Source organism: Amblyomma americanum, chromosome 11 (genome assembly GCF_052857255.1).
Source record: "Amblyomma americanum isolate KBUSLIRL-KWMA chromosome 11, ASM5285725v1, whole genome shotgun sequence".
NCBI lineage: Eukaryota > Metazoa > Arthropoda > Arachnida > Ixodida > Ixodidae > Amblyomma > Amblyomma americanum.
The window spans coordinates 123,057,077-123,083,874 of record NC_135507.1 but is presented as its reverse complement, the minus strand read 5'-3'; the positions used below and the strand labels follow the sequence as shown (position 1 = coordinate 123,083,874).

At 46.4% G+C, this 26,798-nt stretch overlaps 2 protein-coding genes across 2 annotated transcripts in view; both read left to right on the top strand.

Annotated features, from left to right (window-relative positions):
- Positions 1–22,866, top strand: part of omd (integrator complex subunit 5 omd) — a 65,923-nt gene extending 43,057 nt beyond the window's left edge. The window contains exons 5-7 of the mRNA XM_077643688.1: positions 587–922; positions 14,393–14,791; positions 19,888–22,866. Coding sequence (XP_077499814.1) covers positions 587–922; positions 14,393–14,791; positions 19,888–20,409 — 1,257 coding nt within the window. The 3' untranslated portion in view covers positions 20,410–22,866. The remainder of the gene's footprint in view (positions 1–586; positions 923–14,392; positions 14,792–19,887) is intronic.
- Positions 22,867–25,616: 2,750 nt separating this feature from the next.
- LOC144110593 (alpha-crystallin B chain-like) lies at positions 25,617–26,276 on the top strand. The gene has a single exon (XM_077643612.1). It carries the CDS (start codon positions 25,617–25,619, stop codon positions 26,118–26,120), a length of 504 nt encoding a protein of 167 aa, XP_077499738.1. The 3' UTR covers positions 26,121–26,276.
- Positions 26,277–26,798: the final 522 nt, after the last annotated feature.

Genomic DNA, 26,798 nt, shown 5'->3' with positions numbered 1-26,798 from the left:
TTTTTTAGTTGTGGGTTTCAGTCTGCATATTTTGGTATGTTTTTGTACAGTCGGGGACGAAAGTCTCTGGGATGCGGGAAAGTGATTTAGGTGCATAGGGGCAGTGTCTGCGAAAGATCACCTTGTGGAAGGGGCACCCCAGACACAAGCCGCAGGTGGCTGGTGTCCACAAATTTATTAAGAGGACTCATTCAGCCAAGAAGGAGCGGAGCCGCCGGCAGCCAGGCAGGCGCAGCAGCGAGATCCGTAGCCATCGAATTCTGATCTGCACGTGCCCTCCAGCGTGCTTATTCTGGAGCCGGGCACAACGCTGCACACTACAACCTCAATTGAATGCCACACGTGAGAGCACGTGAGTCCAGCCTTCACCTCCACTAGCCTGACATGGAGCTACCACCTAATAACAGAGCTCTTGGAGTTCGTTCTAGCAGCTCACCTATCCTGGAGGCTTTTGGTTCTGACAGTACATTTTGTTTGTTGTGCACATGAGTAGCCTGCTCGAGTGACACACTCCAAGCCCGCTTGTGGCTTGTACAGATGCGTGTCACCCATCTACATCTCTCCTCTCCACGATGATGATGTCCAGGTGGGCGTGCGTGTGAGCGGCACGGTGTGCAAGTTTGCCGAGGTGCTGGCGGAGCAGATGCAGCTGTCCTCCGACCTGACGTACGCCGACGCCGTCGCGGAGCTCCTCTCAGCATCTGTCCAGCCGGAGTCCCTGTCGCCTGTGGCTGTGGTCAAGGTGGCCGCGGCAGCCGTCGCCTACTTCTTTGCTGTCGTCTGCAACCCGTCCCACTACGGTCCTTCACGGAAGTACGCGGCCGCCTGCGTGTGCTTCCGGCTCCTGTCGACACTGTGCGCCCGCCCGGTGGCTCAGCACCTGGCACTGAGGAACCTGCTCTCCGGGGCACTTGACCCCAAGGTCAGGGCCTTCTCTCTCCGTTCTCTCATAAGAGCTGGGCTGCTTAGAAATACAAGAGATCTGGCATAGTTTACTGATACAAACTAGAATAGTTTTTTTTTTATTCATTAATACCTCAGTGCTTACAGGAAGCATTCTAGTGGGGAGGGGGCTGAGGAACATACCTGAATACAGTCTCACGTGATTTGAAGGGGATGACTTCAGCCTTCACCTGCTCAGATTAAACTGCTCTAACACGGTTTATTTTTGCAAGAACGCTGCAACAAATGCATGAGCTTAGCTATCCCACGGATTCCTCTATCCTGTACCGTCATGTTAGTTGCGGACGAAGTGGCCTTCTTGCCAGGAAAAATTTCTTGGTCCTTGTCAGCCGGAATGACAACCTTCAAATCATGCTAGACTGTATGTCCAAAAAAATATGCAGACAGAGCAGAAAACTATAGATAAATAAACACAATAGCACCAAAACAAAAACATTTAAAAGCAAAAACAAAGAATGAGAAAAAAATAAAAAGAAAATTGCAGCCATAAATGGCAGTGTGGTAGAAACTGCAGTTTTAGACGCAGGCATGAAGTTAGTTTATATTATGATTTAAGTGCTCTGTGAAAACAATCAGTATCTGTGATAGTGACTGGTGTGACAGGCAGATGTTTCCACTCAGAAGTCCTTCGTAAAAATGAATATGAATCGGTGACTGTGGGCTGTGATGGCACATTAACTTTGAAGTGATTACCAACACATGGGGAAATGTAAGATACTGGTGTAATGTGCTGGCACTTGAGCACATGCTTATCTTATTAGTGTCATTAAAGACGGAAAGACAAGGTTATTTTTCTCTGGTAAGAAAGAAGAGTAATGTTAAGTGCAAGATTTATAGTTGTGATGCTAGGAGTACGGTGATAACTGTTAAGAATGAATTAAATCGATCGATCTTGCACACCTTCAGGGATGTTAATTAGAGTAGCATGACCACTATCTCATATTGAGCATGCATATTCGAGGTTAGCTCTGACATAAGTGACCTAGAGTTGTTTTTTTAGTGACGGTGGAGCAAAGGAAAAGTTATGTTTTAGGTAGCCAAGCATGGGGTTAGCTTTTGACGTAATGTATTCGATGTGTGGTTTCCATAAGATGTTAGTAACATATGCACACCTAGATGTTTGTAAGAAGCTACCATGTCAAAGGGAGTATTATTAAGTACCATATTTGCTCTATTCTAACACGCAGCTTTTTTTTTTTCGGAAAAAAACACCTAAAAATAACATAAGATAGAATCGAGCAAGGAAATGAAACTACGCCAGGAACACATTGGCTTAACAGAATGGCATGGCAGCTTTGTATTTCTCATTGAATTTCTCAGTATTACACGAAGGGAAAGCTGGCGCCAATGTCTATGTGAGTTTCTAAAGCACACTTCTACTGCGGGAACGCCAAAAAGACGTGGCTTATTTGGCTTGGCGAGTGTTAGCCGAAAACTTGGATTCTGCCTCTGAACTGGACCCGCCGTGGTGGCTCAGTGGTTAGGGCGCTCGGCTACTGATCTAGAGTTCCCGGGTTCGAACCCGACCGCGGCGGCTGCGTTTTTATGGAGGCAAAACACTAAGGCGCCAGTGTGCTGTGCGATGTCAGTGCACGTTAAAGATCCCCAGGTGGTCGAAATTATTCCGGAGCCCTCCACTACAGCACCTCTCTCTTGCTTTCTTCTTTCACTCCCTCCTTTATCCCTTCCCTTATGGCGGGTTCAGGTGTCCAAGGATATATGAGACAGATACTGCGCCATTTCCTTTCCCCCAAAAACCAATTATTATTATTATTATTCTGAACTGGCAGCTACGCCGCTGTGCGCTGTGCTGACCACCTTTGCACTTGGATGAAATTATATTTGTAGCGCGCTTTTTAACTCTTCAATAAATATACCGTAAGTGTTAGACTGCTACGCAAACTATCACGGCATTTCTTTGAGGTTTGCCACGAGAAGAGTCGCAGTATTATGGCTCAGTCTACGTTTCATGCCCAGCAGTAGCCAACCCAAATTCGAAGCCTGATCTCCCCAGCATTTCTTTGCCTCTCCATGGCAGATGAAGTGCAGTGCCGCCTGATTTGCCTCTGGGTAACATTGAAAAGCACTTGACGGTATTTCTTGAGCGCCAGTATTATCGATATTGCCTGCCTAGCCTACAGCAGTCATGGATGCCGTTAGGCCTAACGAGCGTCAGAAAAGTGTCCCATCAGCAAGGCACTGACCTGGACTTGAGCCAGCATGGAAATGTCGGTTGTGAAGAGGCACGACGCCAGATTGAAAAAAAAAAGCGACCTTGTGGGTGGAGGCTCCCATCCAGGGTACACAGCATCTTGGTTTAAGGTGTGCACTGCGGATGCCAACAAGCATGAAGGAACAAACTAAGAAAAGCTAACGCTAAAATAAAGTGATCTTGTGCATGGACACGCAAGTGGCAGTCGGGAAACCTCGCACGCATTTGGTGTTCCTGAAACTTATATGCATGATTAGCAGATGCAGCTGTTGAGTCAGAAAGGCCTAACATGGATGGAGGTCAAAGTCAGCAGGTACTTGATTACAAATTTTGTGAAAAGGAGATTTTTGATTCGAAGTAGAGCAGCCATCTGTTAGAAAGGCAATTGAGACAGTGGCATGGCTTGCTTTGTCATGACGTTAGAGCGGTTGTAATAAAGTTTGGTTTGAGATCATTTCTGTATTGAAGCATGAACAATCTGGTGTGCATTACAACCAAAGTCACTGCACTTCTTTCTTGTGGCCTTGAAAAACGGATGCACATTACAATTGAGGGCATGTTAGAATGGAGTAAATGAGGTAAGTGGGGCAAGCTGATTGATTATGGGTAATTCTCATTGATTTGCCTTTAGGAGTGTTTTGTTGCATTTGCCAAAGCATGCATAAGGCATTAATGTTATTGAGGTCACGCTGGAAAGTTAAAGTTGGTTTGGTTTATTGGGTTTAGCGTCCCAAAGCGACTCAGGCTATGAAGGACGCCGCAGTGAAGGGCTCCGGAAATTTCGACCACCTGGGGTTCTTTAATATGCACTGACATCGCACAGTACGCGGGCCTCTAGAATTTCGCCTCCATTGAAATCCGACCGCCGCGGCCGTGATCGAACCCGTGTCTTTCGGGTCAGCAGCCGAGCGCCATAACCTTTGGGCTACCGCGGCGACGAAAGTTAAAGTGTTATTACTTTTTTAGCCTTCCGGAGTATAACGCGGTCATTAGCAAATAGACAAATTGGACTTGAGACCTGATTAGGGATATCATTAATGTAAATTAGACAAAGTGAGGGTGCTAAAGAGAGCCTTGAGGTACCCCTGAACCAACCGGCACTTCAGGAGTGTCACTAACATTTTGTGTACAGTTGGAAAGAAATTTACGAATTCTGTTAAAATCTAAAGGATCAGAGTTTAGCTTGCAGAGTTTTGGTAAAAGTAAGTGGTGGTTAACTTTGTCGTATACTTTTGCAAAATCTAAATAAATGCAGTCTGTTATAAAGGCAGTGTCCAAAAATGCATGGAGGTCATTAAGAAATGTTCATAATTGCGTTTCGCAAAGAAAGAGCACCTATCAGAACTCATGTTGACTGCTATGAAGAAATCAGTTTGATTCCAAAAAGTTAGTGAGATGAGAGAAAATGACATGTTCAAATATTTTACATGGTGCTGATGTCGAGGAAGTAGGCCTGCATACTCCATTTCACACATAGCAGTCAACGCTGCCAAAGCTAGCATACCTGTTCATGGAGGTCAAGTCTGTGCCCAAAAGGTAGTTTGCCATGCAACCAAGGTGAACACGCACATATTTTGTTGTGACAGATCTTAAGTAACGTGAATGGCACCTCCTGGACTCCATTATCCCTCTTGCCACATTTTCACTCTGCAACTCATTGAGACTTCGAGAAGGAAGAATGATATGTGGCAGTATGATACAAGGCTGGTAGGAGGCGGGTAGGGTGAATCGCTCTTACGCCATCCGCACCTTAAAGGTAGTTCACACTCACTGAAAACTCTAGCCAGGGGGTCCGAACACTGAACGCCTCATAACTTTGACCGCGAGTCCCAATGCTAGCGCTTCAATTTATACCACTCTTTGTTTTTGTCCTTGCACTCACCGAGGCTTCGGGAAGAACAAATGATACGTGGTGGAGTAACATGGCTTCGCGGACGCACTACTTCCGCAGCCTCCCCAGTGTTGCCTGCTATGTATGAAACAGAGTATCAAGAGTATCATTGTGCGGATTGTGCGTGGTGCCAGAGTTATGAAGTGGGTAAATAGTCTTTGGGTAAATAGCTGCGATAGTACCCTGCAATAATTCTAACACACGAAAAGGGCCTTTTTGAATTGTTAGTAATCGGGTGGATACCAAATGAGTTGAGCAAAATTGGTTTCATTGGAAAAAAAATAAGTGAGGTGGATGGTAGACAGTTGCTGGATGATGTGGGGCAAAATGAGTGACTGAAAGCAAGGTTAAGTACAGAAATGCAATGTATTACATCACCTTATTCATTAGTAAGGGTTATAACTTGACAATCGTGGCTTTTGATGGCATTTCGAAATCGCTTTGAGCTAGGCCTGAATAACAATGGAAGGGTAGTGTTATAGAAATTTACAACTTTAGCTTCTTTAGAGCACTGGTGCAGGCTTTTGCTGTGACTGCATAAGCGGACCACTTTTCAGCAGTTGGCGATTTTTTTGCAGCACAAAGAAGCCTGCCTTATTATTTATAATGGAATTTCTTCTCTCATGCTGTTTTGGTTTCATCAACCAAACGAAGGCTACGATGTGCACTTGGGCTTTAGGTCACGTGACGTATGGAAAAACTGCAATATAAATGCTTATAATGCTTATACATAGAGTATTACGACGTTAAAGAGCGTGGGGGAAAGAACACTTCCTTGAGGCACACCTCGTGATAGAACCCTTTCGGTGCTTAACGTACTCCCTAACCGTACACAAACCGCGCGATCACTTATAAACGTGTAAATGAATCTTAACATATGGCCCTGTATGCCCATGCCTTGCAAACTGTTTAGAATTGAGCTCTGGAGCACGTTGTCGTAAGCTTTCGCAACGTTAAGAAAAATGGCTAAGGTGGAAAAGCCGAAAGCTCTCTGGTGTTCAATGTGACTCACCAAGTCTAAGACGCTATTTTGGGCACTAAGACCTCGGCTTAATCCTGTCATACATGTTGGCAGTGCCTTGCTATCCTCAAGCCACCACAATAAGCGTTCATTTACCAGCTTCTCCATCAACTTAGCTACACAGGAGGTCAATGACAGGGAGATACAAGACAAGGTCTGTCATGTTTTTGCCAGGCTTCAGTACTGGAACTACATGTGCCACCTTTCATGACGGAGGAACATTGCCAGTCTCCCAAACTCGATTGATGTAGTTGAGGAGCTCCTTTCTGAGTTCCAAGGGCAGATTATTCAGCATTTGATTGGTGATGCCGTCGGGACCTGGTGCACACCGGCGCCGCAGGCCACTGAGCGCAGTCTGAAGCTCACGAAGCGTGAACGGGACGTCCATGATAGACCTGAAGGAAGCAGGTGGTGTATATATATCTATTCCAGAATTAGCGCGTACGAGTGCATCTGCAAATTACTCTGCCAAGCACGCAATAGGTTTTTCCTTGCATATTGCAAGAGCTTCAAAAGGCTTCGAAGGGCGAGATTCTCCAGCAAGGCTGCCAATGACTCGCCATATTCTCGTCATCGGTGAGAAAACAGTCAAACTAGCGCAGAATGAGGCCCATTGCAACCTGTACAGCTTGTTCGTGTGCCGTCTAATAGCAAAATTCAGCCTACTGAAGGTCGTCTTCAGTTGCCTGTCGTCCTTCTTCCGCACGAGTTGGCGCTCCACCCTTCTTCTCGCTGCGCAAAGGTTCCCGAGTTTTAAATCCGGGGCCGGAAAATGATCAGGTAACTTGACCGCCGTAGTTGCTGCTAGCTTACTAGAAATCATTTTGTAAACAACATCACCAGAAACACGTTCTAGGTGCTCTCTGTACTTGTCCCAGTTGACCACATTACTAATTTTAGTACCATGCATACGAAAGTCAACAGCAAACACAAAAATCGGCAGCAAACACAAAAGTCGGATAGTGATCACTTCCCATGCGGACAGGCGCAGTTGACCACCTCACGCCGACGTCGGGTGAATGCAGTGTCAGGTCTATAGCTGTCGTGAGGCTGGAAGCCTCACGAAAGTGGGGCTTCCGTCATTGGTAACACACAGGTCCAAACTGTCAATAACCTCTACAAGTTTGCGTCCACGGGAATCCGTGTTCCTGTCTCCCCAAACGGCATGATGGGCATTGAAATCACCGCAGATGATTCTAGGAGCTGGGCAGCGGTCGCAGAGCTGCTGTAGAAACAAATCCAATGCTACCTTCTTCTGCGGAGGCACGTACACAGATGCCATAGAAAGGGTTTGAGAGCCGAGCTGTATTCTCACAGCCGCTACCTCAATGTCATCCGTGCAAAGATCGGCAACGCTTAGAGAAACATGTGTAATTTCCCTTCTTATGTAAAGCTCAGCACTTCCTGCAGGAAATGACTTTATGCTGCAGTTTTTATGGGCGACATATCCAGTCAAACATCTCCCGCTTGGCAGGCCAGCTTCTGACAGGGCCAATACTGGAACACAAGTCTATTTCAAAAATAGTTTTAGTTCAGCTAACCGACTTAAAATCCCAGCGCAGTTCAACTGCAATATAAATGGCACTTTTCGGTACATATGAGATCCACGAGGTTTAACCCCATCCATATCAGATTGCAAGGAAGTTCGCTGTGAAGGTGGTAATTAGGGACTCAAAAAAAAGCACCAGCTGTAGGAAGTTCTTCAGGTTACCAGGTGCCATCGCTGGAACATGTTAACGCAGGGCCCCAAACAAAACATGAAGAAGGTCAGACATACCTTGATTTTTGAGCTCTTTATTTTGCGCAACGCACTCACTCACAACATCGACAAAAGATGCCGATGGGGACACACTCTTGGCCGCAGTAGCTGGCTTTTTGTCACTTGTGCATATGAGGGTCCCCCTTGCCGTGGAGTCTGGCTGTGATTTGGCCGCCCAGGAACATGGACACTTTTTGCTGGAGGTCGAACAGCCGACTCGCGCGCACTGGGCCTTGGCATCTTGCTGGACTCAGGTCTCTTAGGGACATTGTTGGACAATGCAACAACATTAGACTCTAACACTGGGAACTCGTCTAATCCTGGGACATGCATTTCAGTCGGTGGGGTTTTGGGACCAGCAATAAAAGATATCCGACGGTGCAGAGCGCTCACATGGAAGGGGCAGCCTACGAAACTCGCTGAATGATCACCACCGCAATTGGCGCAAGCCAAATCGGCCTTGCAGGTTTTAAAGTCGTGGTCGCCTCCGCACCGCTTACAGCGTCGATCCTTTGTGCAAACTTTGGCCATGTGCCCAAACCGTTGGCATCTAAAACAGCGTGGAGGAGCTTCAGTGAAATCTGCAACTGCGTGTTTTGTGAATCCCAGATCAATTTTTTCGGGGTGCTCTGAGTTGGGAGCGAATGTCAACTTGATAGAGTTGGTAGGTTTCGCAGCCCATTCTTTTCCTGAAGACTCCACACGACGCACAAGTCGTTTCACGTGCAGTACACCTTGTGGTTTCAGATAATCAAGTAGGTCGCGTTCTGAATACCACTTTGGTACAACCTTAATAACACAGGTGTTCTTCATGTAGGAATGGGGCAATCGCACGTTAACTTTGATGCCAAAAATCTGAGAGCTCTGCAGTAGCTTGTCAACCTGCTCTTCCGTCGAGACATCCGGCTGAAGAGCCCCGTGCATGGTGAAACAACTTTGAATCGGAGCTGATCCCAGCAGTGATTGAATGGCCGCGAAAAGTGAGATGGGATTCTTCTCTCTTAAATCAACTCCCTTTTTCTGTGGGCTCTACCACTACCGGGATCCCTACCGTTCGTTGCTTGCGATGACTCACCAACTTGAAGCCCTTGTTGTCCACGTCAGCCATATCGGCCACTGACTCGTCACCGTCCACGATCGTTGACTCAGCCCCACTAAGCGATGAGGTCTCACTGGACGGGTGGTCGAGTCCATGTTCTGGTCGCTCCACAGCCTGGGAAGCCATGGCCGCCTCTTCCGAGCCAGCCTCCATTGATTGGCGTGGTCCCTTTAAGCTTGCTGGCGCCGGAGCAGCCGTACTCTTCCCATAGGGACAGTACCGCCTTGAAGATGCTGCCATCCTTGCATATTCAAATAAAGCTAGGTAAATTAGAGAAAATTAGGTAAATAAACAGAGCTGAGGCGACAGGAGATCGAACAACGTCTTCGTCTTCCTCTTCCTCCATGCTTATACATACTCACTACAGCACTTAAACCAGCCTGCTTCAAGTAGAGAATTCCAACAAACGATGTATCAGCAGTTATATTCCTATTTTTTTGTTCCTCATGTGACCTGAAGTTCAACTACACATCACAGCCATCGTTCAGTTAATGAAACTTAAACTGAAACAGCATCAAGAAGAAATTCAATTATAAGTTATTTAACAGTCATAGGCAAATTACATGGCATGCTCCTTGTATACCAGTGTGTAACACATCATTTGAAGGAAGAAAAAACAAAACATAAGTTTTGTGTCTGTAGTCAATTAACCCTGTGGTAATGAATCAATCACAGCTCCTAAATGTACGGGCCTGAGCTCAATCAGGGCCTGCAACTTCAAGCTTGGGCCCGGCCCATTCAGTGCTCCAGCCTGTAGTGCTGGGACATTATAACACTGGGTGTTCACTACTTTTGAGTATGCAGGTAAATACTGGAAGAAGCATAGTTTGTTTTGTGGAGTCAACTTTCATGGTTTCATTTTGCCGTTTATTGCACAAGTAGGTTGTTGTCAGGTGCTTGCACTCAAGGAGAGTACAGTGACTATGTTGCTCGGGTGTGCTTGTCACCAGCCAAGGTCAATAAAGATGGAAAGACATTTCGGGAGCACTACGGCTTTCTTGTTCGTCTTGATCTTGGCCAGTGACCAGTACGGTGAACAAGCACCGAGCTGTAGTGCTCCCGAAACGTCTTTCCATCTTTATTGGCCTTGGCCAGTGACCAGCAAACCTCATCACCAGAATTCTCGACCACACGGTATGCCGTCAAACCCTCGACTACTGCTATTTTGTTTGCCAGTTTGATGAAAATTAAAGAACAGAGGAGAAGTTTAAAGCTTTATTTAGAACTTTGGCAGCATCTCTCATTTTAGAAATCCTAAGGATCCTTGAAAAAATAAATTCTGTCCCAGCCATAACACCTGCCTTAACAGCGCACCTCTATGTTACCACATGCATTGGCGACAGCAGCTTTCACAGAAGAATCAAGCCTCATGGCCTCAAGTGTGCAGGTTTCGTCGATGCTGTTGATTTCACAGCCAGTGCTTCAAATCAACAAGCTGCTCATTGCATGGCAAGACTTAGTAACTAGTAGTGCACCATACTCTAACACTGTTGTGCAGATGTCATCACTTCTTAAAGGAACAGAACACTAAATTTTGAGCGCCCAATTTTTTCCGCCACGACGGAAAGCTTGCTAAGGTGCCCAGTTCTGCAACGGTTTTGTTAAAAACACTGTAGAAAATTTTTACCGGGAATTTTTTTATCAGTGCATGAGCCTATTTCTATGTAGGACGATGCTGAAACCATAGTCAGTGAAAGTGATGGTGATTGCACGTTGGCAGATATGATGTACCAAAGAATAATACAAATATCAGCCACCAGACAGTAATGTTAGCTTTATTAGGCTAACTAAGATAGAAGAAATGAATGTATATATAGATAAGAAGACGGACTACAAATTACAATTATGAATATCGAAGTGTAATATATACACAGTGTACAATGCCCTAGTTACAACTTACAAACATCGCTCCGCTCAAGGCACCACTAAGACACACACTCGAACACACACTGCTGCACAAACTCGTCTCACTCGTTTTCCGCTCCTGCTCTGGGCCACACAAATGGTGTTCTGCTCTGTGTCATAGTTGACACTCTCTCATTTGCAAATGTACAAATACGCTCAGAAAACACATAAACACACACAGAAGAGGTGAACACGTGCAAGAGCCTCCCTTCCAAGAATTGCCGGGGATGGAAGCGGTCCCGCGTGCGAACTTCGGGTGTCCCTTCGAAACCGGGAACACTGCTTCGAGGCACAGTGTGCCCTGCCACAGCGTTCACCTACCGATTCTCGCACAGGGCAAAAGAAAGACCTCACCAGCTCATCGTTCTTAAAGAAAAAGAGGATGGTTGTTCATTAAACAAACACACAAAATGAAAATGACGCTCGCTATATAGAGTGGTATCCATTTCAGTTTCCATACCTAAAGCTGTTAGGGCACAGTGACGTGCACCTCGTCAGCAAAAGTTTTGATGGACGATGGTTTCCGCTTCAAGCAAAAATGCAAAACAAAGTGGCATCAGTGACAAAAGCTAACCGCACATCTTCAGCAATGTGAAGGGTGCGTTGCTTTTCTCCAAAGAGTGCAGTGGAGAGAATTTAAACTTTAATGAATATGGGGAACACTTCTTAAAGAAAAAAGCATGCATTTAAAACAAATCAGTGATATTTTGCTGAGGTGTGGTCACATGGTGAGCTACACTAATAATGGCAAGTTTTAATTGCAAGACGGCATTTAACTTTGTTGTATGCGATTTTTAGTGCGAAATTAAAATGGTAAATTCTTATTCCTTCGAAATTGCAGTGCTCAGTTTTCACAATATGAGGCACAATCTTTTCATTGCCACCATAAACTCCTGACTCGTTTCAGTCAGTGCTCGGTCCCTTTAAGGCCTAGAGCCACCGCGGTGGCTGAGTGGTTATGGCACTCGGCTGCTGGCCCGAAAGACGCGGGTTCGATACCGGCCGTGGTGGTCGAATTTCGATGGAGGCAAAATTCTAGAGGCCCGTGTGCTGTGCGATGTCAGTGCACGTTAAAGAACCCCAGGTGGTCGAAATTTCCGGAGTCCTTCACTACGGCGTCTCTCATAGCTTGAGTCGCTTTGGGACGTTAAACCCCCATAAACCAAAACCAAACCAACCTTTAAGGCCTAGTTGACAGGATGTTTGGGAGCTCTATTTACGGTTTGATTGTTGGGCATGTACTGAAACCAGAATTTCTTTGTCCTGACTGCTTTTCCTTTGTAGAAGCTGGGCTAAACTGTGCACCGCTGGGATGGGGTGGGCACCTGGTGTCTGAAACTTGTGCTGCTGCCTGTCTCCTCCTTTCACAACTGGTCCTGAAAGTGAGGACTGCTTGGGTTCCTGGTGACACACTGAAGCCGCTTCTTGTCAAGGCGCGATCACAACGGCAGGCTAGGTGGAGTCGGGCGTGCTTATCACTGACCAACAGCAAGCGAATTCCAGCATGCGTCTTTAAGGGCTTGCATATTTTGAGAACAATGCATAAATGGGCCACCCTACGTGCAGCATCATGTGGATTGTTGACTTTGGTTCACTCACAAAGCAAGGCAAGAATTAATTGCATCCTTTCTGTCTTGAAAATACCTCTGCCAGCCTCTGTTGTTTACTTCAAACAGCTTCAGCGGTGCTCAAGCAGAGCAGGCATGCCTGCAAACCGTTGGCAGCCAACATCTCTTTTCCATTCTTGTGTCGACAGCGCTTAAAAAACACAGACAGAAGACATAGAAGACGACGTCACTTCAACTTTATTCAAGAACACCGAAGCACTGCACATATACCCAAAACACAATGTTCGAAAAAGCCACTGTGTTAAAAAAGCACCGGAACAAGCTGACACGTGAAATAGTGGAAGCCACCGAGATTTCGAGGCACGAGGGTGAATGTGTAAGCGCACCCTCAGTTTCACTGTCGAAAAGAGTGTTAACCTTTCTTTCTGGATCTGTTTAGCTTAATCTTGGCTTTACAAAGGAGTTACATCCTCTGCTTTTTTTGCCAATCTCCTTTTTATCGATTTGATTACTATCTTTTTCTTGCTTTTAGACTTACTTTTTGTTGAATTTCATTTTTTGATGTTTTTTCTTTCTTTCGCTTTTACTGCATCTCATCTTATACCTCTAGCCGTTTTTTTTGTTGGCTTCACCTTTCTTGCTCATCCCCGTTTTTCTAACCTTTTAGTTATATAGTGCACTTCATCTTGTGTGTTTAGCTGCGTTAATTGTTGGCTTCGTCAGTTTTGTTAAATTTTCGTTTGTGTACCCGATCACTATTGTGTTTTCATTGCGTGTTTTTTTCTTGCCACTACGCCTTTCTCAATTTTCAGCACGTGTGATCTTTGTTGGTGTGTATGTTTTGGTTCAATGTTATCGGACCCCTTCTTGCAAATTCCTTTAGTCAAACCGCACCACTATTTCACGTGTCGGAGGTTTTTCTTTTTTAAATGACTTGGTAAAAGATATTTTTTTGTCTCTTCTTGTTCTGGTTTTATCCTGCCCTGTTCAATTCTTTGGTTTTTAGCCCTTGTCATTTTACCGCTACTTGTAGTATCGGTTCTGTTGCCACGAGTGCATAACATTTTCGGCCCTTGTCGGCGCCTGTGTTTTGGGTATACATGCAGTGTTTCGGTGTTCTTGAATAAAGTTGAAGTGACGCCGTCTTCTATGTCTTGTGTCCATGTTTTTTAAGCGCTGTCAACAAAAGGATGGATCACCACCAACTAGCCTGACAACTTGTCCTATTCTTTTACATGTTCCTCTAAAGCAGCAAAATTATTATTACTGGTTTATTGTAAAATACAACAAGAAAGGAGAAGATTTTTGCTGGCGATCCTAACTGGAAGCACCTGAGCTGTGGCCAACTGGAGATAAAAGGGAGAGGGCAGGGACAGGAAGAAAGGGCGGGGCTGGGGCAACACTGTACAAAAAATGCATGTGTGCAGCAAAGAGTTGTGCTCAAACCAAAGATGGCATAACAGCATCATCCACGTGCAGCTTCAAGACATCAGGAGCACACAAGAGTAGTCACCCTAAGGCCTAAATATCTTGCCCTGAAAGCTAGAGCCATAAAATGAGATGACATAGGGGCAACAACTCTGCATCCTGACTTAGCCTGAACATGTAATGGATGGCTCAAATCCACTGTTACATATTGTGACTGAAAATGCAGCCTCTCCTACTTGACACTCAGCTTTTTTTTTTATTTTTCCTTTTCGATATTTTTATCGTGAGGTATTTAAATTCATTTTACAGAAGCTCCACAGACAATTAAAGGCACGCATTTCTTGTGTTGCTCTTAAGACCGAACCATTGCTTGCATTCCATGTGACCAGGTGGAGGTGTGCCTCAAAAAGAGCGTCTCCTCTGCCGCTTCTTTTGTCTCCTGACGTTATGTCTGCCCACAGTCGGTGGACATTCTAGCTGTGGGGAATAGCAGTGCATGCCAATACCAAAGCAAGTGCTAGAGTGGCACTCGTACCGACTGCGCAGGTCTCCTGGCGGTTTGGGTCGACGTCACGACGGAGCAGTGAGGGACCCCAGCGGCGGCCGCGCTTCGTTCACCTGCTGGATGAGAACCAAAAGTTTGCGACCTCCATCAACTTCCCCCAGAGCCACTCGTCCATCGTGCGTGTCGGTGTCATCGGCTCGGGGCTGCGCAGTGTGCCTCCGCCACCAGCCATTGCTGACCAGGAGGTGGCGCTCAACAAGCAGCTGCTGCTCGAAGCCATCACCGCCTGCTGCGCCCTGCCTTGGCGCAACGACCGGCCATCGCCAACGCGGACTCCCCCCATCCCGGGCATGAAGATTGTGGCGCTGCTCCTGGTTGAGATGATCTCATCGGACGTCATGTTCAACGGCCTCCCTTGGCCTGACGAAGACTTCCTCAAGGTGACAGTTGTTCTCTAGTGTAGTAGCCCCATTTCTTCTGTTTGAAAAGTGAGTGCTTCGTGCACGTGCCGTTGTGCTTGCTTTCTGTTCACAGGTTCTTTGAGTTCGCTACCCATGCTTGGACGGCGGAGATGAGCAAACGTGTTTTGTTCATTTCAAGGATAGTGTAATTTTTGGTGTTGGTGCTATTGAAAGCTTGCGAGGGCGAGCCAACAAAGATGGTTCTTTATCGCACACTCATGGGAGGCCTGGTGGGGGAAGCACACAGTCTTTATCACGGGCATTGCAACGTACAGGCGGGGAGCATAGTCGTGCCAAGGGATGGTACCTTCGTGTGTGCTGTGATCGCGTTGAAGCGAGAGGTACCACTAAGGGGAATGCGCTGTTCACAAATTATTTCGGCCGATAAAACTATTACTGTATATATACTCGTGTAAGGACCGTAGTTTTTTTCCCCAATTCTAACCATAATTTTTCCCGGTTCTAAAGCATAATGTTTCGTCCTTTCTTGTGCGAACGCCGAGCGCACCAGACGGGACGCACCAGTGCTGCGGCGCCATGTGTTCATGGTTCCAGGTGGAGTGTGGTGCGCAGGACGGCATGTCCGTGGTCGCACAGAGTGTTGCTGGCAGTTATCTTCTATTCGCTTAAAATTGGTCAAAAATGGAATTTAGTTTGCCTGAAAAAGCTTCAAAGGGCAATTTTGGCTGCGCCAAACTGCTCCAATGTGCAAATTTGCCTGAGCCATATTGCTCCAAAGCACGATTTTACTTGCTCCAAAAATTGCTTGAAAACGACTTTGTGCAGTCCCACCTCTGTACATAGCTAAACCAAAGCTATGACAGCTGTCATTGATTCATGCGCTAAGCCGGTAAGCCTAGCTCTGCAGATTTTTAAATACGATTTTCTCAGCAATAAATGTGTCTTTTGCTGCCAGAAAATGCCATAGAATCATTTTTCACTAAGAACAGAAGTTAGATGAAGTCTCTCTTTAAGTGAAATACTGTGTCAAGCTACATTGACAGGCTAGCCAGAAAATTGCATAAAAGCATGTAAAAGTGAACTACACTTGACAGCACCACTTGCAGACTGCTGCAACTGACCTCATGCTTTCTCAAAACAGCACTATTTCGATGACAGTGGGCAAGCACCATGAGGGAACTGACTTAGTCTTATTGGCAATGCACTTGCAAAAATTATTTTAAAGGTGTGGCGAAGGAGGTTGTTATCCAGATGAGCAAGCGCATCCCAAGGTGCTGCCTCTCCAAGAATTAAGACACACTTTCTACATCCCACGGAAACAGTACTGCACCTCAGTGAATTAGGGCACAGTAAACAGATTTTTTTTACCAGAATGAATCCAACAGTAAAAGCTCATTTATTCGAAAACCCAGATAATTCAAACTGCCAGCATGGTTGCGGCCAACGCCCATGTATATCTATGGCATCGCACCGTTCTCTAATCCGGGCACTATGGTTCTCGCACCAGCTATTTCGAATGAGCTCCCGAAGGGATGCCTTGTTCAGGACCAGTGCGAAAAGCGATCATCCATATAGCCTTACCTAAAACTTAATTTCGTGTTTTATAGTCGCTTGAGCACCTCTGACATGCGTGCAGCGGCAGGCATGATGACAGCAGGATGGTCTTGTTGGTAAGAACAGTCACACTGCATAATTTCGGTTTCATTTTTCGGAGCTTCATGGCGGCCCGGATCAGCCAGTCAACAGAACTCAGCTGCGCCTCGTTCTGGTGCTGATTGGTGCATCTTGCTAGTCTTTTTCTATCGCCATTTTTGTGTCCTCACCACTACAGCACCGCTGAATGCTTCCATTCGCACGCTCACATGTGTCGTTTGCAGTTTGTACAGTGGATGGGGTGAATACTGAATCAAATATCCCCATAGTACTATATTCGATTAGTATTCAAACAAATCAAATAGTATATGTTCAAAATTATTTGAAACGAATTGAATATGCCCTCAAATTTTCGAATAATTGGCACAAAACTCGAACAAGGCGTGCCGTATTTTTCTTCCATGGCTATTTAAAAAATATAGGGACCATACACGTCGCGTTATCGTGCTGCCGCAATCGGTGTGCACGGGATGGAGGGTTCAGCGCCACGGTGCGGTCCATTCGTGCGGCGGTGTTTGTAATCTTTATACATGGCCTCACAGTTTGGACGATGTGGCAGGGCGATGTGGCATGTAGCGGTGAAGCCTCCTCACCCGTAACGCTGCCACCTGTGAGGTGTGCGACGCAGTAGCGGTGGAGCTCCAGTCTTTCACGAAAAAGTTTGCCGCGATGCAAGCGGTTCTTAGTTTTTTCGCGGTCATTCAATAATTCAAGCTTTCAGATAATTCAAACATTTTTTTTCGGTCCTTTGACTCTTGACATAACGAGCGTTTACTGTAGTTGAAAGAGGTATCAAGGTGACGACAGGTCAGTATAAAATATTACCATTGCTACACAGACTCAGAAACAGCTGCATTTCACCACCAGTCCGTGTTTATAGGCAACACCAGTTCATATTTGGGAGTGCCGCTGCGGTGACTCAGTGGTTATGGTGCTCGCCTGCTGACCCGAAAGACGCTGGTTCGATCCTGGCTGTGGCGGTCAAATTTCGATGGAGGCAAAATTCTAGAGGCCCGTGTACTGTGCGATGTCAGTGCACGTTAAAGAATGCCAGATGGTTGAAATTTCCAGAGCCCTCACTACGGCGTCCCTCATAGCCTGAGTCGCTTTGGGACATTAAACCCCCATAAACCTAAACAATCATATCTGGGAGGAATGTTTTCACCATTGTCTAGTCACTGATAAGCACAGCAAGAAACAAGATCAGCATCACCACAGAAAAGAGAAACCAATAATAAACCCCCGCCAAATCGACCGCAGTGCCATAGAATAAGCACAAATAATTAGAAATCAGCCCTAGTGCAAGCAGTAACGAATGTTATCGCCATTTTCAACTGCAGGAGAACGAAATATTCTTCCCGTCTGCAACTAAGGGACAAGCATGGAGTACACTCCTTGTACTTTTCTGTGTGATTATAAACGACTTCAGGTTTTTTCGTAATGACAAGCACACCACAAAATGCACTTGGAAGGAGTACATACGTAACAGTATTCATAACACTGGGATTTGTTCAATTTGCTTTCGTATGCTTGTGAAGAATGGATGAGATGCGGGGTGATGCAAACAGACAGACGCCGACAGGCTGCAGTTTTTTTTTTTTTTTCCACACACCGTCTTCTATGTCGTGATTATTACTTGGAAGTTATTGTGTCTGCACTAGAGATGCTGGTTCTGCACCAGGGAATGTTTTAACGTGACAGTGTTAAGGCTCCCGTTCTGCAGAAAATCTGGCATCATTGGTGTTGGCGTTGCAACTAAAAAATCCCCAGAGACACAACCTAGGTGCGCCACCTAGCTTGCTCGTGTTCTTGTGGCATCATCACAACCTGCCCACCGTATTGTGAGCCAACTGACCACCGTGGCAGGTGACAGTTAAATTATTGATCGGTCGCAAGAGGTTGCTTGAGAAGAGCAACCTTTGTCACTCAAGCCCCACCGGTAGCAGCACCTACCACCGCAGGGCTGTGGCGCATTGTTTAACCTGGGTGGGTTTTATTGGCACATTTTACAAGCTCCGCAGGGACATCCCCGCAGGGGCTTGATGGTGAACAGTGCATCACCACGGACCTGAGCACCCGCGTTTCGCCGTGTGTGGCATCGCCGTGTCCCGGGAAAACGGGATCCTGGTGGTTGAGCCGGTGCTGAGCGTTTGGACCCTTAAAGCCCCTCGGCGGAGGCAACACACCAATTTGGCCCCAGCTTCCTGTAGACGGCACCTCCTGTCTGACCCGCCCGGGGGAATCTGCAGTCGCATTTTCCTGTCCTCCCCTCCATTTTTCACTTTCCTATCTCTTTCTCACAACTCTCCTATATCCTACTCACTTCTCGGTTTTTCTTTTTTTCCTGGCGTCGAGGGTTAACCTTGTGTGACCAACTACCCTGAGTTGCGTCATATTTGGTTATAGTTCAGGTGTACAGCTGGCGTGGGCAGGACATGCTTTCAAGTTCCTTTCCCGTCCCCTTGTTGGGCTCCATGGTGGGTGGCTGGCACCACGACCGAAAAACTACATTTTTTTATGGCTCCCCCCCTTTCAAGACCAGATCGCTCCCTCAAAGGAGGGCAGGCAATTTCTTTCAAAAAAGAAAAGTAACTTTTCCAAAATATCACGTGATCCACAGTGAAGAACAATATAAGCAGGCAAGAATAATATCCCTCTTCCTTGTGTCAAAGTGCTTGACTGAAACATTAGGCATTGGCTGTAAGTTTTCCCTCTGTGCATTCCATAGTAATGGGTTATAACATACAGAAATGCGACACATTTATTGGATCCGATGTGCTGTAACACACTGCAAACTGCATAGGTGTTGCTTCATCATATCATAAACAAGGTTTCATGTTTAGTAGTTAATGTGCACTATCGGGCACGTCACAATCGTCGTCATTGCTGTTGCTCTCGTCACGATCTGAAGCCATCTCCAGCTCGCAGACGAAGTAAGAGCGACTGTCCGAAATAAGCTCTAGATCACTAGCAGCGCTGCCATCAGAACTGCTCCAAGAAGTAGCTATTTTTCTCGGGACGTCACCGCCACCGACATTCTTCATGTGTAATGCCATTATGAAATTTACTGTTGTCAGGTTTAAAATGCGCTAAAGTAGTTTCACTTGTTTCTTTAATGGACAACTGCCCTCTAGTGTTGAAAATTGTAAGCTACGCATTTTCTTTTGCATTGGAGGAAGTACAACATTAGGTCGGACGACTTTGACTCTTCATTGGTGATACTGGTGCAATTCCCACATTTAGTACAGCTCGGGGTTGGCAGTTAAGGGGTTAGATGGTTAGAGTCTTTATTTTTCATGGCCTGGTGCTTTCTTTGGACCTCAGCACTTTGCACAGTGATGCAAAAAATTGTGCATGCTTTTTTTTTTTCTGATTGAAGCCAACGAAGAAGTTGAGCCAACTGTAGTGTTTGCTGAGCCCCTCGTATGGCAAAAAAGGAAGAGCTGTGCTAACCCTCGCAGGTGACCATTGAGCGGGACCTGCACATCCAGGCCATGTTTGTGGACCAGCCGATCCTGTGGGACCTGCTGCGTTTGGTGGCATCAGTGCGGCCATCCCTGTGCTACTGCAGTGTGCTGCTCAGGGCCGTCATGGCTGTCGTCATGACCCACTGGCGCAATTGCCAGGAGAAGGTCGCCTCAGCGGCACACCCCCGGCTGCTGGAGACGACACGTACCGTGCTGCGCACCCTCTCACTGGGACAGCTGCTGCCACCGGCCATGAACAGCCTCGGAGACGTGCTGCCCCTGCTGAGCCCCTTCGAGGTGTCCTGCCTGCTGTCGGATGTGTGGCAGTACATGCGCAACAATGTGCCCAGCCCCGCCCTGTTCACCCACAAGAACCCCACAACGGGGGAGCTGTGGCGCGAGTTCAAGGTGCCTGCGGCCGATCACAAGTACATGGAGCGCCTCAGGGCCATTATGATCAACAAGGTGCAGACGTGCGGAGCAGTCTTCCAGAAGTTCTTCAATGTGGACTCCTGAGTGGGCGGTGGGGTTGTCGGTTCATGGGGTTCTCTTCCGGTCTCCGCAGTGCTACAGCTTTCCGCAGGTTTTTGAGGAACCTAGAGGGAACTCTTTCAGAACTTTGATGTGCCAGTAGCACTACTACAACTCCACCACATGGCCAGCAACCGGCCGATAGGCCTAGAAACTTTCAGATAAAAGGACAGTAGTACTTCCCTAAGTTATAATGCAAGAGCGCATCTGGCCAAGTATAGACACTATCGCCTTGACAAGAGGATGACAAGCCAACAGCTTTTTTTGTTGTTATGTCATGTCTTGCCACGTGTGCATGCAGCCATATGTGAACTGAACAGGAAGAGATTCGCTGCTTCTTAGAATGTCAATTCATCTTTTTGTTGCCAAGGAACTTCATCGATTAATTGAAAACCTGAGATGGCCATCTTACTTTATTGCCATCAGTGTCATACTTGTGCATTTTTTGATGTATTAAAGGTTGTCCATGTTTGGCCAGAAGGTTTGTCTTGCTGAAGCATAAATGAAAACTATGCACATGCAATTGCAAAAAACTGTAGTGATTTCTTAGTCAAGCTGCATGCCTTCTCAAATCTCTTTCTGGGTGGGGAAGCAGTGCTTAAAGTCTGCCGCCATCGAACGGGGTTCTCTAGTGATTCGAGCGGAGGTGGAGAGGGAAATAAAGAGGGAGAGAGAGAGAGAAATCAGCTGTCAGCATGTCTTAAAAGTCTTGTTCCACAAAGGGGAGAAATCATTTTTAAAGGTTGTTGTTTGCACAATTTATGTCACAGACCTGTAGCAAATGAGTCAGCTCTGGATCGACTCGTGGTATGAGGGCACAGGTTTTCCTTTTTCTTTCACCCTTTGTGTAGTGCTAGCTACCAACTTTGTATTTTTCTCCGTCTCGGGCTTTAGAGAACATGCTAATGGTTCTTACTAAAAATGAGAGTAAATTTTCGAAACTCGAGAAGAAATGTGCCGACCACAATTGACAAGAACGATAAGAAATGGTTGCTTGCTTCAGATGCAGGCAGTATACATTTTAGTACAGGGGTTGGGGGCCCTCAGATCGTTTGTCACTGTTGGTGGGGGGTTCTGAGACCCCAAGACCCCTAGCCCTGACCTTAATCACTGGTGGGAAGCACATCAATTTGCACAATTGTCTGTATGATCCAGCACGCTCCAGCCAGCAGCTGGGTGCAGTGTCCACCCTGTCATTTCGTTGGGATGCCATACCGAATGGGACTGCATGTGATATGTTGAAGGAGATGGCAAGCAACCGTTTGCTTCTGACAGAAGTATTTCAGAGCAAAGAAAGTGATCCTGGGACCCACATTCTTCCACACAGATTTCATGGGCAAAAGACAAACGGTAATGGTCTACAGCGACAGCCTTTGTTATGGTTCCTGTTGTCCTTAACTTAAGCTGAACCCTTTTCATTAGCCTTCACGTTTCTGCCCCGTAGGTGAGTACTGGTAAGATGCAATTATTGTACACTTTTCTCTTGAGGGAAAATTGTTTCTTATTAATGCCGTTACAAAGTTACAGCCAAAGTTGTTAGCACCTGCGCATTTTGTGAAAATGAAACTCAACGTCTTCCTGCAACATAAAAACCTGCTCATTTTTGCATTAGTAGTAATCTTTTTTTTTCATTTTTCAGTTAAGACTTATTTACTATGTATGTCTTTTTTTTTGTGTTAAAATGCTCACAAAAGTGACAAAAGATATTTGCCACACGTTACATGGTTATGTCAGGATGCCAACACGGACAGTTTGTTCGTATGATGGCATGTGTCATTTCAGCAGTGGTATCAGGGGTACACTAGACACTTCGAAGCACATTCAGATCAAACCTGGTCCGCACACACTAAAAGCTTGTCTGATAGATGACCGGTGGTGCATCTGGAAATGTTCCCTCCATTCTAAAGTTGCCACAAAAAACACTAAAAAAAGTGAGCTTCCACAGGAGTAGAATCAAAGAACAGCTAGATGGACCTACAAATGTGCTGCATTTTAACTGACCTGGATATTGGTTTATGGCGTTTGTAGCTATCCGTAACCTTTCTCATTTTTATTGTAACTCGCTTTTTGCAATTTCTTCTTACACATTAAATCCCTGAAAGCGATTTTTCGTTGAAACTTTCTATGCTTATTCCTTATATATCTAGCTGTGCAACAAACCCTAATACGTAAAATCGTCCAATTTGTTTTTTTACTGGTGTGTTTTTTCTCAACAGATGTCAATACAAAAACTGTCGTTTTTGGTCATTCCCCTGTTACGCAATGACAACTGAAGGCATCAGTTATTTTGGTTTATTGCACAGCTCATATATCTATGTGTATAACGGCAAAAGCAGTTTGACTTACGGTGAACTGAAAGTTGTGACTGCTGGCATCAGATATGTATGTTTAGTACATTTTTGAAAATGCAAAGAAAATAAACTTGGTTTTTATCTGTTTTAACATTTTGATTAGGATGAAACAATGTCCCTCTTAAGGCTCTTTTCTTGTTTTTATCTGCTATTAAAAAATTTCTTTCCAGAAAAGTGGCCTCATACCTTACACGAGTACCTTCAGTCTACGACTCCAGTACCTTAAATGTCTCAGTGCCGCAATACATGAAGCCTTCGTCGATCCTTATATGAGGCGCAATCCCATTAGGCCTTCATGCTGGGCCATAATTTTACTCCGCCAACCCATGCACCACCCCACTATGGATATCCTGGTGCTCTTGCTGCGCAGGTGATGGCCGACTTCGAGCCGCAGTTTCTAAGCTCGTTTTTTTCGTCATCCGAGCCAGAGTTTGACTGCTTGCGGTGACTCGCCAGCATTTATCCCTCAAGAGAAAAGTGTACAACAGCTGTATCTTACCGGTACTCACCTACGGGGCAAAAACGTGGAGGCTAACGAAAAGGATTCAGCTGAAGTTAAAGACAATGCAGCGAGCCATGGAAAGAAACATGATAGGTGTAACGTTAAGAGACCGGAAGCGGGCCGAGTGGGTGAGGGAACAAACGCGGGTTAGCCGAAATCAAGAGGAAGAAATGGGCTTGGGCAGGGCATGTACCGCGAAGGCAAGATAACTGCTGGTACTTAAGGGTGATGGGGAGGATTCCAAGAGAAGGCAACCGTATCAGGGGGTGGATGAGATTAAGAAGTTTGCAGGCATAGGGTGGGCGCAGCTGGGAAAGGACAGGGTTAATTGGAGCGAGACATGGGAGAGGCCTTTGCACTGCAGGCTGATGATGATGATGACCTAGCACTGAGAGAGAAAAGAAGTTTTATAAATGGCTAATGGTAACAGCTTTAAAGGAGGTCGAGTAACCTCAGCAGCCGTCCTTGGCTGGGCGAGGACCTGGGTGAGGACCTGGAATGCAGAGGCAGCATAAAATACTTCAGCGAAGCGTTATTGGTGTGTGCATGTCTTCCACTCAATGATGATGGGTTTTACCTGGTGTAACTTATGACTTGCTTCATTTTCCCGAATAGCCTGTCATTGTTCCCTCAGCTTACTCTGTATTAACTTAATGCAATCTTTGTAAGATATGTGCATTTTGTTCATTTCTTTCTTCCAAGCTTGTGCAGCACAGAAGTACGCTCTCTCGTTTCCATCTATTCTGACATGGCTCAGGACCCAGCAAAATGTCATGTGTCCTTGTGTAGTTGCTTTTTTGGTGTTGTGAACGATGCTTCCAATTGTTATGGTTCAGCTGCATCTCTTAAATCTGATGCTGTGAGTAAGCTCAAGGAATCAGAACAGATTATGCTGTTTTTGTCATTTATTATTTTGTCTACAGCTACACAGACAGCATAACATTCAGCGCTAATTATAGATGCACAGTTTGCTGTAGTCTCTTTTTTCCAATTTAGCTTGTACTTCAATAATGGCTGCATTTGGGCGAGTTGGTTTTCCATTCTGAACGTAAAAGCGCAAAAAACACAAGGACACAGACTAAGGCAGACAACACGAGCGCTCGTGTTGTCTGCCTTAGTCTGTGTCCTTGTGTTTTTTGCGCTTTTACGTTCAGAATTAGCTTGTACAACAGCACTTTCGACATAATTTCCTTTTTTTGAGCCATAGGTTTAAAATTCTGTATATTTTGTATTTTCTCTTTAATAGCGAGATATTCCTGTAGGTATATGTTCGTGTGGTGTTTGCTATTTTCCGAACTGTGTTAATGTGAAGTCACACACATTTGGAAGGGTGTACCATAGAGGCAGCGGATTTTTTCAATACCAGGCAATACCAGGGAGGGTATCCAGTATTCCCAAGTCTTGGCATTTAACCTTGAAGTGGAGTAGGAAAGGTCTCATCGGGTTTATTGATGAATAATGCTTTGGACGTGCATACTGAGACTATTGGGTCTTCGTAAGGATCGTGTTTTCAGGACATATAAGCATGGTTCTTCTGTCTGCAAGACTTGGTTCATTTGTTTCTACACAGATACTGTTTATTGGAGAAGTTCTGCATGCACCAGCTGAGAGACGTAACCCAAGGTTATGCACTGGGAAAGAAGAGAGAGAAAGAGGTGCCGTAGCGGAGGGCTCCGGAATAATTTCGACTACCCACGGGGATCTTTAACGTGCACTGACATATCGCACAGCACACAGACGCCTTTTGCGTTTCGCCTCCATCGGAATGCGGTCGTTGCGGCCTGGTTCGAACCTGAGAACTTCGACTCAATAGCTGAGCGTCCTCACCACCGCTCGACTGAGCCACCGCGGCGGGAATCCTCACGAATGGGACGAACCCTTCCATAGGAGCAGGGCGGTTTCGATGTTTCGTCTGCTTCCAGCCCCCAACAACTTACTCGCTCTCTACTTGTTCAGCTCAATAAATTACCGGATAAAGGTCGCGAAAACATCGGAAAATAACGCAACTGTCGAATTCAGTGATTTGGAATATCGTTAACGCAAACGCTCTCTCCTCCGCTACGTCTGCACAGAAACGAGCGAGATTTTTCCGGAAACGACGACAGCAGACGACAGAGGCGGAACTTGCTGCTGAGGCCACTTGACCAGTATTGACCAATCAGTGTGCGGCACTGCACGCGGATTCTGCGCGTGCAATCCAGAAAAATCCAGTACACCATAAGAGGTATATTAAAGCGAGTGCGACGATCGCAGTCGCTGCAAGGTGGATGCAAGCCGCCTTGGTCGCTGGAGAGCGTTTGTCGGATCCCGTCTGAAACAGTCCTGCGCTAGTTCTCAGCATGTCTCTTCTTCCTTTGCTGAACCAAACCTCGAACATAGCTCGGTGCCTGCTCGACAGCGGAAGTTACCTGGACGGTGAGCTGTTCGACCCCCCGTTCTACCACCAGCGGTTCTACATCCAGCCGAGCCACAGCCGGCAGGTGTGCCCCATGAGCGGTGGAGGAGACTCGGCCCTGTGCACGACACAGGACAAGTTCGCCGTGCAGGTGGACGCCCGGAACTTCGTCCCCGAAGAGCTGACGGTGAAGACGGTGGACAACTGCCTCATCATCCACGGCAAGCATGAGGAGAAGTCTGACGACCGCGGCTGCTACGTGGCGCGGGAGTTCACGCGTCGCTATGTGCTCCCCGAAGACGTAGACCCGCAGACCATCAAGTCTCACCTGACCCCCAACGGCGTGTTGGCCATCGAGGCGCCTCGCAAGGCCAAGAAAGAGCAGGCCAAGCTCATCCCCATCAAGGTGCACCACGAAGGCAAGGCTGGCAGCCACAAGTCTTCTTAAGCTAGTCGTCTAGCTCGTGGTTAGTATAGGAATACTCCGTTAAGTGTTCCTGCCTTCATTTCTCTATCCACGTGTGTGTATGAACTTGCCCCATCGCTTTCGTGTTTAACTTATTGTCATGAGAAATGCAATAAACATTCCATTTGTGGCCCCGGAGTGTTAGTGCTCTGATCCTGGCGTAAGGCTAACCAGTGAGCTCTGCCTTACTGTGCTTCGACGCAGAAGGTGGAGCCAGCGAAAACGAAACGCAGGACAAGGCAGCGGATGCACATACACAACACACTGGCGCTTCGTCCGGCGCTAAACAAACTTTCAAACGCGGCATACGACGTCTCCACATGAAGTCCACAGCCGCACCACCGTAAACGCGCGCCCGCAACGGCGCTCTTGGAGCACAGTTTATGCAATTGGAAAGCTGTGAGTGCGGAAGTTTGACAAAATACGCTGTTTACAGTGTTTACCTAGCAGCCGCAACGAGAAACGCAGACGTGCGCGATTTTCGATTCTCGGAAAACAACGCCGGGCACGCAGCGCGCAGTAATACAAGTGGTTGCAATATAGTAGTCCGTGTAAACACAAGCGGATGGCTACTGCTCTGACGTTGTAATGATAGAGTCGATGCAAGCGTGGTCAGCAATAGTTGGGCGGCATTCAGTGAACGCCGTGTGGTTAAAATTG

Excerpts from the sequence above, each read along its gene's own strand:
- LOC144110593 (XM_077643612.1), top strand. The coding sequence starts at position 25,617 with ATGTCTCTTCTTCCTTTGCTGAACCAAACCTCGAACATAGCTCGGTGC.